At 41.6% G+C, this 14210-nt stretch overlaps 3 protein-coding genes across 4 annotated transcripts; all 3 read left to right on the forward strand.

Moving 5' to 3' along the window:
• The first annotated feature begins 247 nt into the window (after nucleotides 1–247).
• On the forward strand, nucleotides 248–2624 carry LOC115737568 (pentatricopeptide repeat-containing protein At1g71490). Its single transcript, XM_030669754.2, has one exon. It carries the CDS (start codon nucleotides 345–347, stop codon nucleotides 2496–2498), a length of 2154 nt encoding a protein of 717 aa, XP_030525614.1. The 5' UTR covers nucleotides 248–344; the 3' UTR covers nucleotides 2499–2624.
• A 2263-nt stretch (nucleotides 2625–4887) lies between these two features.
• LOC115735412 lies at nucleotides 4888–13401 on the forward strand. 2 transcript variants are annotated; one of them, XM_030666633.2, is made up of 4 exons: nucleotides 4888–5053; nucleotides 11502–11952; nucleotides 12601–12861; nucleotides 12965–13401. In XM_030666633.2, exons 2-4 carry the CDS (start codon nucleotides 11515–11517, stop codon nucleotides 13151–13153), a joined length of 888 nt encoding a protein of 295 aa, XP_030522493.1. In that variant the 5' UTR covers nucleotides 4888–5053; nucleotides 11502–11514; the 3' UTR covers nucleotides 13154–13401. The 2 variants fall into 2 exon arrangements, with proteins under 2 accessions (XP_030522493.1, XP_030522500.1); XM_030666640.2 differs by lacking the exon at nucleotides 4888–5053 and having other exon boundaries at nucleotides 11438–11952.
• Nucleotides 5049–10222, forward strand: LOC115735405 (tRNA modification GTPase MnmE). The gene is made up of 11 exons (XM_030666626.2): nucleotides 5049–5337; nucleotides 5423–5721; nucleotides 6406–6544; nucleotides 6701–6822; nucleotides 6964–7167; nucleotides 7887–7946; nucleotides 8593–8731; nucleotides 9124–9242; nucleotides 9392–9616; nucleotides 9748–9971; nucleotides 10006–10222. Exons 1-10 carry the CDS (start codon nucleotides 5154–5156, stop codon nucleotides 9940–9942), a joined length of 1686 nt encoding a protein of 561 aa, XP_030522486.1. The 5' UTR covers nucleotides 5049–5153; the 3' UTR covers nucleotides 9943–9971; nucleotides 10006–10222.
• Nucleotides 13402–14210: the final 809 nt, after the last annotated feature.

Genomic DNA, 14210 nt, shown 5'->3' on the forward strand with positions numbered 1-14210 from the left:
GAGGGCTCAAATTTCAACCAACTACGTCATGCGCGGGTGGATATGACGATGATATGTTCATCTACTCTTTGTCAAAAAATTAGAAAATAGACAACAAATGATTGCCAAATAGGAAATATATATTTATATATAAATAAACTGAAATTATACGAAGTTGGAAGATAATTCTGAAGAAATCGCTTCTAATCTCACGAAAATTCCACACAAATTAGCTTGTTTGACTTTTTCCACGCCACGTTGACGACACAAGTTAATATCGTACAATTTTCGATATTGCCCTAAGGTCCAAGCCATCAGTGCCTTGCTTGAAGTTTTGGTGACGCTAGCAATGTCGTCGATAATGGATGCCTTGTCCGTCTCCGTCGCTTCCAGGACGTCTCTCTCTGTCCAATATCCAGCGGTTCATACCGAAACAGTGGAGGCGGGTGGAGTCGGGCCCTGCGTCGAGTGATGACTTGATGACCGATTCTCTTTCGAGGTTGCTCGAAGGCTTCGTCAAGCAAGGCGACTTGCCCAGCGCGCTTAGGACCTTCTCTGTCATCAGGGTTCATGCCTCTTCTTCTTCTGCATCTTCTGGCTTGAGGGATTCTCTGCCACATTCCGCATCTTCTCTTTTGCTGCTGTGCGCCAACCGTAAGCAGCTCCTCCAAGGGAAACAGCTGCACGCGCAGATTGTCTCCCTGGGTCTTCAGCATCACCCTGTTCTGGTTCCGAGGCTCGTTAATTTATACACGGCGTTCGATCTCGTCTCCGAGGCGAGTGTTCTTGTCAGGACTTCGGATGTGTCGCGGCCCTTTGCTTGGAATCTTCTCATCTCTTGTCATGTTAGGAATGGGTTGTACAAGGAAGCTATATCCATCTTTAGAGAGATGCTGGGTAACGGGGTTAAAGCAAATGAATTCACTTACCCTTCCGTTCTGAAAGCTTGCGGCGAAGAGTTTGATACCGACTTCGGGAAGGATGTTCATAAATTAATTGCTGATGGTCCATATGGGGGGAACTTGTTTGTCCAGAATGCATTGATGTCCATGTATGGAAGGTTTGGGGAGATTGACGTTGTCCGCCTCTTGTTTGAACAAATGCCAGAAAGGGATGCTGTTTCTTGGAATACCCTTATATCTGCCTATGCATTTAAGGGTATGTGGAAGCAAGCATTTGAACTGTTTGGGAGCATGTGGACCGACGGTATTGAATTGACTAGTGTAACCTGGAATACAATTGCTGGGGGTTGCTTATGTGTGGGTAACTACCGAGCTGCATTGGAGTTGATCTCTCAAATTAGAATTCGCGGCAATCATTTGGATTGTGTTGCAATGCTCATTGGTTTGGGAGCATGTTCTCACATAGGGGCCTTGAAACTGGGCAAAGAGATTCATGGCTCTGCCATTCGTAGTTACTATCACGGGTTCAATAATGTGAGAAGCGCGATGATTACCATGTATTCCAGGTGCAAGGATCTAAAGCATGCTCATATTTTGTTTCAATCAACAGAAGAGAAAAGTATCACCACGTGGAACTCAATGATTTCTGGCTATTGCCACTTGGAAAGATGTGAGGAAGCCTCTTTCCTTTTTAGAGAAATGCTGTTGAGAGGAATCGAACCAAATTTTATCACAATTGCGAGCATTCTCCCCCTGTGTGCTCGAGTGGCAAACCTCCAACATGGTAGGGAGTTCCATTGCTACATTGTACGGCGGGACTGTTTTGTGAACCATCTATTGTTATGGAATGCTCTTGTGGACATGTACGCACGCTCAGGTAAAGTTTTGGCAGCTAAAAAAGTATTTGACATGATGACAGAGAGGGATGTGGTGACATATACTTCGCTGATTGCTGGGTATGGGGTGCAGGGAGAAGGACAGATTGCATTAAGATTTTTCCAAGAAATGATTACTTTGCAAATCACACCAGATCATGTGACGATGGCTGCAGTCCTCTCAGCCTGTAGTCATGCTGGGATGGTCATCCAAGGTGAAAGGTTGTTTGAGGATATGCAGAAATTTTATCTAATAACTCCACATTTAGAGCACTATGCGTGCATGGTGGATCTGTACGGTAGGGCCGGTTTATTAGCTAAAGCGAGTGATATTATTGCCCGAATGCCTCATTCGCCCACTCCTGCCATGTGGGCCACTCTTGTTGGAGCTTGTCGAAAGCATAGGAATCTAGAGATGGGTAAATGGGCAGCTGGAAAACTATTGGAGATGAGGCCCGAGAACTCGGGTTGCTACACGCTCGTAGCTAACATGTATGCTGCTGCTGGTTGCTGGAATGAGTTCGCGGTGGTGAGGGCTCTCATGCATGACTTGGGTGTTAAAAAGGTGCCTGGTTGTGCTTGGTTGGATGCGGGTTCTGGTTTTTCGCCTTTTGTTGCGGATGATGCATCAAGTCCTCATGCTCATGAGATCTACCCCTTGATGGAGGGGTTGAGTGATGTAATGAAGGATGCTGGTAGTAGTGACTGTGAGGACACGAATGCAGAAGTTGCGATTTTCTGATTTCAACTTGTGCAGGGAAATGGTCAATGGGTTTGAAGTATTGAGGAGTATACTTCTTTTGTAGTAAGGTTCTGTCAAAGCCCGCAACCACAATGCTGCGGACAACAACTACAACACACTTTGTTGAGTGATGTCATGAAGGATGCTGGTCATCTTGTCTGTGAGGGCATGAATGCAGAAGTTGCGATTTCGACTTGTGCAGGGAAATGGTCAATGGATCTGAAGTATTGGGGAGTATACTTCTTTTCTAGTAAGTTTCTGTCGAAGTCTGCAACCACAATGCTGCGGACAACCACTACTATTCACTTTGTTAGATGGTACCTCCCTGTAAACTGAGCTGTGCGGGTATTATGACCAAATTCAACCATACCCCTTTGTTCTCTTGATTAATATATATTCATTCTTGAGTCTGGAATGAATATACTTTGGTTTTGATATAGACGTAAAAATAGGATGGAACATTTTCTTCTTGTTGCTCCTTAACTGATGTCCAGTGTCCGCATCTCCTATGGTCAGGAGGTCAGGCCGGCTTCCTATCCGAGATTCGAACTTCACCCTTCTTTATGGTTTCTACTTTGGTGCTGCTTATTTCAAAAAAGCTTGAGATTGTATATCGCGTGGCCCCAGAATGATTGATTGCTCCATTTCAATGTTCAGCAAGGAAAAGCGTTTGCTTTCGCTTTCCGCTAGTGATCGGATGAGACTCCCTGGAGTCATGAAGTGTGTTCGCTTTCTGAATTCGAGTGTGGAGATTGTAACTGTTGAGTAAATAACAGCTGGTGTTTTTTCTGGCAAGGCTCATGAACCGTTAGATTGATAGAAGATGGCACACCTTTCCCACATTTCCGTTTTCGTCCGTGGAAAACTTGAAAATAACGGCAAGTCTGCTGTATTTTGCCTTGTTGCACCGACACGACACGATATGATACGCAAACACATGAATTCTAAAAAAAATTAAAAATTTCCATTACGTTGAGACATGTTATATATTATATGTATATTTTTAAATGTACATGATAAACTGTCATTTTTATGATTTTAATAATAATAATAGCATCATAATAAAGAACACAAATAAGAAAAATAAAATTTAGTGACAGAGAGAAGTGTTTTGAGATCAATACAATAGCTTACGGCCTGAAAAGGAGGGGGTAAAAACAGTTTAGCAAGCAGATAAACATGTCAAGATCAAGATCAAGATCATTTTAAATAGATTTTTCCCTTTTCGAATTTCAAATCTTTGTCAACTAGTTGGCCAATTTTACATTTTCTTATTCGAGCAGAGGAAACTTTTTCACTGAACGCACTTTAGTTTTCCACTTGAGAGGAAAATTAAAAAGAGGAGATAAAAAGCAAACAGAGCATTAGTAGAAAACGACGAAAGCAAAGCAAAGCATGGCTTAGTCAAAAAAACGAAATCGAAGAGAGCCAGAGAAAGAGCACGATAGCTCCACCAGTGTACCCCGAGATAATTCTCCAAATTATCCCCACCCACAAAAAGACACAAAAGTTAAAAAACAGCAGAGTCGGCGGCGAGCGGAGGCGAGTCGAGCCGCGAGAAGGCGAGGCCGGCGGCCGCGAGGCAGTGAGGGGAGACCCCGAGAGCAGTGAGAGACTCAGACGACGCCAGAGAGACGAGGGGTTGCGAATTAAGGAAATTAGGTTAGATTTGACTTTTCACGTACCTGCTCTTAAAAATGACAATTTTCCGAACTTAGCCCCGGACATGCGGGTCCCTAGCATGTCCGTTTGAGTGACCGCGTGTCGAACCTCGGACACTCGAAAATTTCCCCATGAGGCGTGTTGGTGTAACATGTATTTTGGATTTATTTTACTAAAGGGCCAATACCATGAAAAATGTCAAACTGGTACACTTATGATGAATTTATTTCAAATTATTTTTTTAACCACAAAAAATTCTAAATTAGTACACCTGTAATAGACTTACCCTAAACTAATTTTTTTGACCACGAAAAATCCCAAATTGGTATATCTGTAATAAATTTACCCTCCGTTAAATTGAGTTAATATCACGAAAAATTTCAAATTGATATACATGTGACAAATAGAGGGTAAAAATCTTAAGCTGATGTACCCGTTAATTGTCACGTCTCATACAACTTAGCACTTTAATGGTTAGATTTAAAAAAAACTAAAAGAGGGTAAATTTGTCGCAAATGTACTAATTTGGGATAAAATTATCACAAGTGTATTAATTTGAGATTTTTTATGATTAAAAAAATAATTTGAGATAAATTTATTACATGTGTATCAATTTGAGATTTTATGTGGTATTAATCCTTTACTAAACTCGAAAGGTTTTCATAAGCCGTGGACCGGGCACGGCCCATGGCCATTGATAGACGTGATGATTAATTGCTGATGTGTTTCACGCAGGGAGAGCGTCACCGCCTTCTAGCCATCCGTCCAGTGCTCGTCGCCGTCGCCTCCGCCGTCTCTCGTCTCGTGTGGCAGTTTCCCCATCGCTCAAGTCGTCCACTGCCGCTGTTTCACCTCATTCACAGTTCATTCCCCCTCTCTCTCTCTCTCTCTCCGGTTAAAGCATTCCGGAGGAGGAGCCGATACTTCATGGTCGAGGGAGTTCACCTATCTAGCAAAGCTAACTGATTGGCTAGCTGCCCTGGCGATAGCCCAATGTCTCTCGTTCCAGCTCTTCGCTGCATCGTCACCCATCTCTTCGGACCATCTCCGCCATTAACGCCTCATCTGTTTGTCGCTTCATCAATCTTGAACCAATTTCAGAAGCCACTCTCTTCCCTGCTCTCACAGCCCCAGAAGGCCTTCGCCACACGCTCCAAGGCCCATCTCACCCCCAAAGGTATAATCTTTACATATGCCCAAACCCAATCCATGCTTTGCCATTCTTATGCCGACGGCTCTTCTTTTCTGATTGAATGCGACAGAGAGGACTCTGGTCCTTAACAACGATGAGCGGGTGGGGTGCTCTGGTGCTGTTGATGAGTTCGAACGTGTCGAGAGTTCGAGTACTATTGCTGCAATCGTGACTTCGGTTGGGGGTCCACCTGGCGCGGTCGGGATTGTGCGTTTATCTGGTCCTTCCGCTGTAGCTATTGCTAGTCGGGTTTTTCGGCCAGCGAGTAAAAGCAGGAGGAGGAGTTTGTCCTCGAATTCTTGGCGGCCTACTAGCCATATGGTAGAATATGGTTTGGTTATGGATTTCAATGGGAATGTTGTTGATGAGGTTCACTCACTCACCCTCTCTCTCCCCAAATCAATGAAACTCTAGCAGGATAGTGCTTTTGGTGTTATGATCGATGTTTTATTGTATGTTCCTTGTTTCTCCTCAAGGGCAGGAGTACTGTCCATTTTAGCGCTTGCAATCAAGTTAGCACGGTTAAAGTTTCTTCAATTCGATTAAATTTGTGATTACAACAGCATAGCTATTCAGTTTTTCATGGGGCTTCTTGTTGGCATCATCTGTAATGATTCGAGCTTGATCAATTGTCTAGGCAATGTTCATGTATTGTAATCTTAGTAGGTCTGAATTACTGGTTTTATGCGAACACCTTATGCCATGTACTATTTCTATTATGGATTGCTGTTCTTGGTAGTATGATCATGTTTGTGTAATAGTTTCGCCTTTGAGATCACATAGTGCATCAACTTAGCTGCTGTTGTCATTGTAATACTTGGTGAACTTTGAGAGGGGGGTTAAGGAAATAAAGTCTGCGTAGCATTCACTAATGGACATGGAGAGAGCAATATCATGTGCAATTTTTATAAGGCTGCTTATATGATTGCTTAAGCTTCTACTTATCAAAAAGATATGATAGCTTACGCTTTCTCCTGCTTGCTTCACATTTTCTCCTGGAACAGTGGAGTTCCATATTGATCAGATCTTCGTATTCCTCACTATATCAATCAGGTTTTGGCTGTACCAATGTTAGCTCCACGATCTTACACCCGCGAAGATATTGTTGAACTTCAATGTCACGGGAGCGACATTTGTTTACATAGAGTTTTGAGGGCCTGTCTTGAAGCAGGGGCAAGGCTTGCAGAACCGGGTTAGTCTTCTGTTTTCTACATGCATTTTGATAAACTATGTTATGGCTGAAACTTTAAAAAATATCAACCATATTGACTTGGCTAATTCAGGAAGGGTATTGTAAGGCTCTTTGATGCTTTCATTTTTGTAAAAATTACATTTCTTGTCCATTCAGGTGAGTTCACTCTCCGTGCATTTCTTAATGGCCGCTTAGACCTCTCCCAGGCTGAAAATGTTGGAAACCTTATTTCGGCGAAGTCGGCAGTTGCAGCAGATGCAGCATTAGCTGGACTTCAGGCATGTTTTTCAAGATGAAAACCTATTTTGCAATGTCATTGATAGATGTTACAATCTCATGCATTGAATAGTATTCATTAAACTCTAGATTGTAATACAACAGCTTGTGACCGAAAATTAAAGATTTCTAACTTTCGGCAGGGCGGTTTCTCTTCTCTGGTCAAAAAATTAAGATCACAGTGCATTGAATTGCTCACTGAGATTGAAGCTCGACTTGATTTTGATGACGAGATGCCACCCCTTGACTTAGATTTAATAGTGCATACTATACATTCTATGGTGAGAGATGTTGAGACAGCCTTGGAAACAGCCAACTATGACAAGTTTCTTCAATCTGGTTTGCAGGTAAATTGTGAGAATGTAGTAAAGGCTGCTGAAACACTAGTGTTAATAAGTTCCTCTTCACTGTTCAATCTTTATGTCGTTGTTGCACGTGAACTTCGTACAAATTAAATCATGGTTCTGGCATCACATTTTTCAGATGACAATGCCCAAGAGCCAGAGTTTTGGTTGTACCATGTGCTTATACTGGCAGACTTCCCCTTTTCGTTCAGTCCATCTAATATCTTATTGCTCCAAATGACAATGCCCAAGTTAGATGGGTCTAATATCTTAGTGCTCATTTGGTTATAGCCTACGGCTGTTAAATTATTAACTATGGTTTCTCTAAGCCCTCTATTCAGAGTCATGAAAATCTCCCAATACACTGGGTGTACGAATCATACCTTGTGTGCCATTATTTGGAAAGTTGTTTTAGATTTGTAGAGAAGGGTATTATATGTTGTATATTTTATGTACTTCAATTTGACTTGCCTCAATCATTGTTTGGATGCTAATTAAAATCAAACATAGACAGATCACTTTGCAAGAGATTTTTGGTTCTCGTTAATATATCTTTATTTTAAAAAGAGGTATTTCCTGATCTGTGTAGAAATTTAACTATAGTTTTTCGAACTCCTGCTCATTTAAGTAATATTCCTGCAAGCCTTTTATATGTTGTTGTCATGTGTCTTTATATAAGCTTTGGAACGGTCTACTCATTCTATTATAATCATTACCTACAGATTGCCATTATTGGCCGCCCAAATGTTGGGAAGTCGAGCCTCCTAAATGCTTGGAGTAAGGTATGTTTCGGAAAATCTTTGGCTTTATTTCTTTTTTCAGTAAGCAAGCAAATAGTTTCTTATGAACCATAAGTTGCTTTTTTGCCCCATTCTTAGGTGTGATTAATGAAACCTTGGGTGTGATGCTCGATCAATGATTGAGAACACAAACACAACTAACTTTGCCGATCCCGTCTGGTTATTTTGGGGTTGAAATTCCTTAAATTTCTTGAACTCAAGAAGGAATAACCAATTTGCCAGAGCCTTCACCTACTTCAGGAACCCAACTCCTTCTTGTGAACCTGTTTCTGGTCATATTCCATCTGATGAGGTTCTTGACCTAAATTACAGTGAGAAGAAACCTCAACAAGTATGGCCAGTCATGGATGATCATCTTTACTTAATCCTGCTAAAGCTGCGGAGAGATCTATATTGCTAGACAACAAACAATTCTCCAGTTTCTTTTTGATGTGTAGAATGATTAGCGTCTAAAATTCCTTGCTGTGCTCTTACGTTAGAGCGAAGAATTGCAAGAATGCACCCATTATCGACACCACAAATTGAGACCAGATTTTCCTTCAAGTTGATATTACTCTAGATGAATTTTTTATTCTTTTTTGTTCCATGGTACCTCTCCTTGAGTCCCATGTTTAAATTTAGCATGCAGAGTGAGAGAGCGATTGTCACAGAAATTGCTGGAACCACCCGGGATGTGGTTGAAGCTGGCATTGCCGTAAACGGCATTCCAGTGACGCTGCTTGATACAGCCGGCATCAGGGAAACTGACGATGTGGTGGAGAAAATTGGTAAGAGAGCAATTCTGTTACAGTTGAAGGACAGAATACCCAGTTGTTTCCCTTAGTAAACTCCAATTCTTTGAAGTGGCGAAGTAGTCTTCAGATGTGTGATGAGATTGGAGTCTAGATTGTATATTTCCAAAATTAGCTTCAAATTCCTCGTTTCATCTCTTTCTGGTGACTGGATAAGAACACTCTATTTAATGCATTGGAATGTTGAGAATTTTGGTCATTGCTGCAAATCAGTATCGCACAGATGTGACCCCTGTATTACTGATTTTATGTACTCCATTCGGAGTATTATACTTCCTCATAAGTGTAACTTATCGTACTGCTGCGGTTAGTTTCAAATTCCTGGCAATGTTATCCTTAATTTTAGTCTTCTTGTGTCTTTCCTCCAGGAGTGGAGAGATCTGAAGCTGTCGCTGTGGGTGCTGATGTCATAATCATGGTAATAAGTGCAATTGATGGATGGACTTCAGAAGATGCTAAGCTTCTCGAGAGAGTTAAATCCGTTAAGGTCCGCTTAGAAACAAAAAGCCTGTTAATGGAATCATTGTAACCTCATCTCCATATTTTCTACAATGTCTCGACTCAACCAAATATCATGCTATACTATACTGCAGTGTCGTATTGCCGCTGATGAAACGGCTTCTTTTGCTACTGCAGAAATCAAGTGGGTCTTCGACATTAGCTATTCTTGTAATCAACAAAATGGACCGTGTCCCACCTTCTCACTTGGTATGGGATGCTGCAGATGGCAGTTTCTTCAGTAAGCATGTGTTCACCTCTGCTTTGACTGGTCATGGCGTGCAAGACCTGGAAAGGGCAGTGTCGGAGATTGTGGGTCTCAACAGGATCCCTGCGGGTGGGCGGCGGTGGACTGTGAACCAGGTTTGCTCCCAATATTGCTTGGACATGATCCTGCTGAAATGATTGATGCTTTTTGAATGCTGCCGGGCAATTTGAGTCCTTTTTATATCCAGACACAGCGTTTTAACTGCAACTGGATTGTCTATGTACAGAGGCAATGTGAGCAGCTCGTTCGGACCAAGGAAGCTCTCAAGAGATTGGAGACGTCAGTGTGGGAGGAAATGCCGCTCGACTTTTGGACAATCGATTTGAGAGATGCTGCACTAGCTTTGGGGCAGATAAGTGGAGAAGACATTTCTGAAGAAGTTTTGTCCAACATCTTTGGCAAGTTTTGCATTGGTAAATAGATTTTGACGCCATTATCTACAGCGTAAACCAACCTTCATGTTTGACCAAAAAAAAAAAAAAAACAACCTTAGTGGATTCTGTTGCCCTTCTTTGTATGGGAATTGTGAAGTACTTCATCTCCGTCCGACGACGACGACCGAAACCGTTGCCTTATACATTGGCCATCTCGTAAAATTCAACTTTTCTTTGAACTTTAGTCATACTTGTGTGGTTTTTATATTACCCTTCATACGAATTAGCAAAAGCAATGTCAAGGAGTGTGTGTTCAGGGCTCGAGAACTGACTGGTCCGTTTCTTGTGTAAAAAGTTAAAATTCTTTTGTTGTCCCCTGGCTTAAGAAAAAGGATGGATTCTTGGTCCATGTTACTGGAAATAAAGACCTTGCTTGCTGGATTGTTGGACTAGTTTTTGTGTTTTTGCAGAAACTATAAATATATTCGAAATTCCTTTACCAGTTTACCTTACATAGACATACGTTCGTGTGATTAATAGAGGGTTAAAGCTCGTGAATTTATTTTTATTTAAAGGTTTGGGGCTCTGATTAACCCGATGCTTATGAATTTATTTTTTTTAAAAGTTTTAATATCACTAAAAATTCAAAATTGATATACTTGTGATAAATTTATTTCAAATTAATTCCTTTGACAATTTCACCTTCCGTTAGTTTTCGTTAAATTAGATTAATACAAAGAAAAATTCTTAATTGGTACACGTGTCAATGGGATGGTAAAAATTCAAAAGGGTTAATATCATGAAAAATTCTAAGCCGGTACACATGTGATGAATTAACCTCAAATTAATTTTTTGATCACAAAACTTTTCAAACTAACACACATGTGATAAATTTACCCTTCATTTACCAATTTGGGGTTTTTACTCTTCATTTGTCATAGATGCACCAATTTAATTTTTTTTTATATTAGCTCAATTTTACAGAAACTAATAAAGGGTAAATTTGTTATAAGTGTACTAATTTTAAGTTTTTTGTGATAAAAAATTATTTTTGGGTAAATTTATCACAAGTGAATCAATTTGGGGGTTTTTTGTAATAAAAAAAATTAGTTTGTGATAAATTTATCAAAGTTATACCAGTTTGGGATTTTTTATGACATTGACCTAATTTAAAAATAGTATATCCGTTAACTATCACGTGTCATCTAACTCAAGATTTACGAAAGATAAAATTACTTATTTGAAATGCGGGACTTCCTTAGATAAACATAGATGCTCAAAATATCGGTACGCAAAATGATATGTTGTCCAGTTAAAATTCTTTCTCTTGGGTTTAAATTTTCAAATGGAAAACTCTTTTGTGTTTAAAAGAAAGCTTTAGAAAAAAAAAATATTTGTTCTTTTTCTTCAATTCTAAAAGGAAAAGAAATTGAGGATCCCGAGCGTCCACCACGGCAGTCATCCGCTGCTGGGCCCCACTTCTCTCTCTGCATCCTTTCATTATCCACCAAAAAAAAAAAAAAAATCCAAAACCAAAAATTCTGTGGTGACCGAAATATCTCTCTCTCTCTCTTGCGCTTCGCAGTTCGCATCTCTCTCCCTCCCTCCCTGCAACTTCCATGGCCACCGCAGCTTCCACTTCACCTCCACTAGCGCCTGCATTCCCCAACCGCAGTTTCTCCCTCGCTCCTTCCCAGTCGCCCTTCATTTGCTCTCCCGCCTCCAACTGCCTCCATGCCCCCGCCCTCCACCTGAGCCGCCCCAGGATCGCCCCCATCGGCGGTCGTGGAACGGCGTTGTGCAGGGCGACCGAGGTCTCCTTGGCGGACAATGAGCCTTCTCCTTCTTCTTCTTCGTCTTCGTCGAGCGGTGCCGGCGACAACTGGGTTCCCGTTGTGCCCCTAACGGCGCTTCCCAGAGGAGAGCGGAGGGTGATTATACAGGACGGGGAGACGATACTGTTGCTGTGGTACAAGGACCAAGTGTTCGCCATCGAGAACAGGTCGCCCGCGGAGGGCGCTTACAGTGAGGGATTGCTCAATGCCAAGCTCACCCAGGTAACTTCGTTTCTGCTCAATTTTCAAGCTTCCAGTTTTACTTGGAGCTTTTCCGTTTGCAAATTAGGCTTGTCGACTAGGATTTAGGCCCTTCTCAGTTTGGCGCGAGGTATGAATCGTGAGTCGTATTTTGCGGAAATGGCCCCAGCAATTATCGCTCGGCAAACGTTGGTAGATTCGACTATCCAATGTTCAACCTGGTCGGGATTTGCGTAATCTCATGGAATCTTAACGTACCAATTGATGGTCTGACGTTAATGGTCTGCGGCAGATTTTCGCCCTTGACGGATATTTAGGGCCTGTTTGTACGCTGAGGAAGATGCGTCGGTCATTTTTCTCCTATGTTTCGGGTTTTAGTGTCATGCAGCGTACTATTTTTGTAGTCTCGAGATGCAGCATCTGTTATTTACAGGATTATTCAGACATTTTCAATAGCATATGTGTTAATCCGGTACTGATATGCATCTAACGAATGATAATCTTACACCCTGATTAATGACCTCTATTCTATTTGAGCCTGTATAGTATATAACGGGGGACCTTTTCTTGTTCTCTCTACGTTCTCTGCTTATTTTATTGTTATGCTGTTCTTTCTTATATCAAATTCGATGGCCTGAGAAGACAAGTCTTTTGACTCCTCGTTAACAGGATGGCTGTATCGTTTGTCCAACAACTGATAGTACGTTTGATCTACGAAGTGGGGCTATCAAGGAATGGTACCCGAAAAACCCTGTACTTAGAGCATTGACTCCCGCTTTGAGGAAACTCTTTGTTTATCCCGTGAAAACCGATGAAGAGAACATCTTCATTAACATGAAAGGGACTGCGAGATCTGATGCATCTGCGGAGATAGTCTTTAGTGGGAAGGCTCAACCTGGTGTTACTGCTATGGATGTCAATGTGGACGAGGTGAGACATCCGAACTTTCTTTAAAATATTTGTTTTCCCGAAGCAAAAGCATCAGCCAGCACTGTCGATTCATTTGGTGAAATCCCTATCTCGTGTCATTTAGGTGAGAATGGTGGTTGATGAAGATCTTGAGGGGTTTGGTTTCACCAGGAAGAATGAACTGATAAATGGGAAAGCTGCCGTAATCGGTTTTCTCTTCTTGTTGGATTTCGAACTGCTGACCGGGAAAGGGCTTCTTAAAGGAACTGGATTTCTGGACTTCGTTTACGCTGTTTCAAATGCTCTCAAGTAAATATCAAAGTCTTTCGAGGTTGAGAAGGAAGTCCCTGATCAGTGGGGCTTTTATGTCATACCCTTCTTATCTGTAGGCACATTAATCTGTTGAAGATGCATAGAAGATGCTTAGAAGTATACTGCATTCTGAATTTAATACTCTCGTTCACACATTTAATTCTTTCACGTCAATATGTACTCGAAGTTCCTCACGGGGATAATGAACAAGATTTGCCTTGCTGTCTTGATTAGCCAAACCAAACAGCACAATCATTGTCTTCTAGATTGTTAGATGGCTCAAGATGGATGTAGGTTTACCGCTTGTTCATCTGTTTTCGCCGCACCTGATTTGCAAAATGTTGTCGGGCATTATAGAATTACATACCCTATCGAAACATTGCTTGTTATGCTCTCTTGCTGGTGAAAACTTGATCAGGGGAAGCTTATAAAATGGCTGTTTTAACTTTACTTGTGCCGCCGACTCCTGCTGATCTGTCTAGGCGAAAACTGATCCAGAAACACGCAGGACATTAACAATCCAAAGGTAAATGTAACGAAAATCTCGACGCAAAATCATGTCTGTTTTTCGTCCGCCCTTAGACGTTCCATTGACTATTTCCTTTTAACCTTAGCTTATGAATAGTCCCTACACTTGGGGAAATTCTGATACGCTCGATCTTTTCCTTCCACACCCATTAGTCTCCTATCTTTCCTGGTCTCCCAAAGTGTTCGTTCCCCTCGTGGCAATTACCCAATTGAGTGAGTTCTTACAGTGGGTCTAAAAGGCGAAGATTATCTGCATGACCATGGAAAACCAGTTGATTTACTGTCCGCAAGAGAACGATCGTGAATGTGATTTAGCGACTGATTGGAGGTGGTAAGTAGAACGAGTCAAAGCTAAGAAATTCTTGGAGCATCCCCGTGGTAAAGAGTGCTCAATGACAGCTTTGAATTTCTTCTTCAATTATCGAGCTATCTATTAGCCGCCACCTTGTTTACCTGGTACGGGGTGACTTTGAAACCACTCTCTCGCTCTGCGAAAAAAACAACCACCAGCTGCCAAAATAGATTGAACA

Source organism: Rhodamnia argentea, chromosome 2 (genome assembly GCF_020921035.1).
Source record: "Rhodamnia argentea isolate NSW1041297 chromosome 2, ASM2092103v1, whole genome shotgun sequence".
Taxonomy (NCBI): domain Eukaryota; kingdom Viridiplantae; phylum Streptophyta; class Magnoliopsida; order Myrtales; family Myrtaceae; genus Rhodamnia; species Rhodamnia argentea.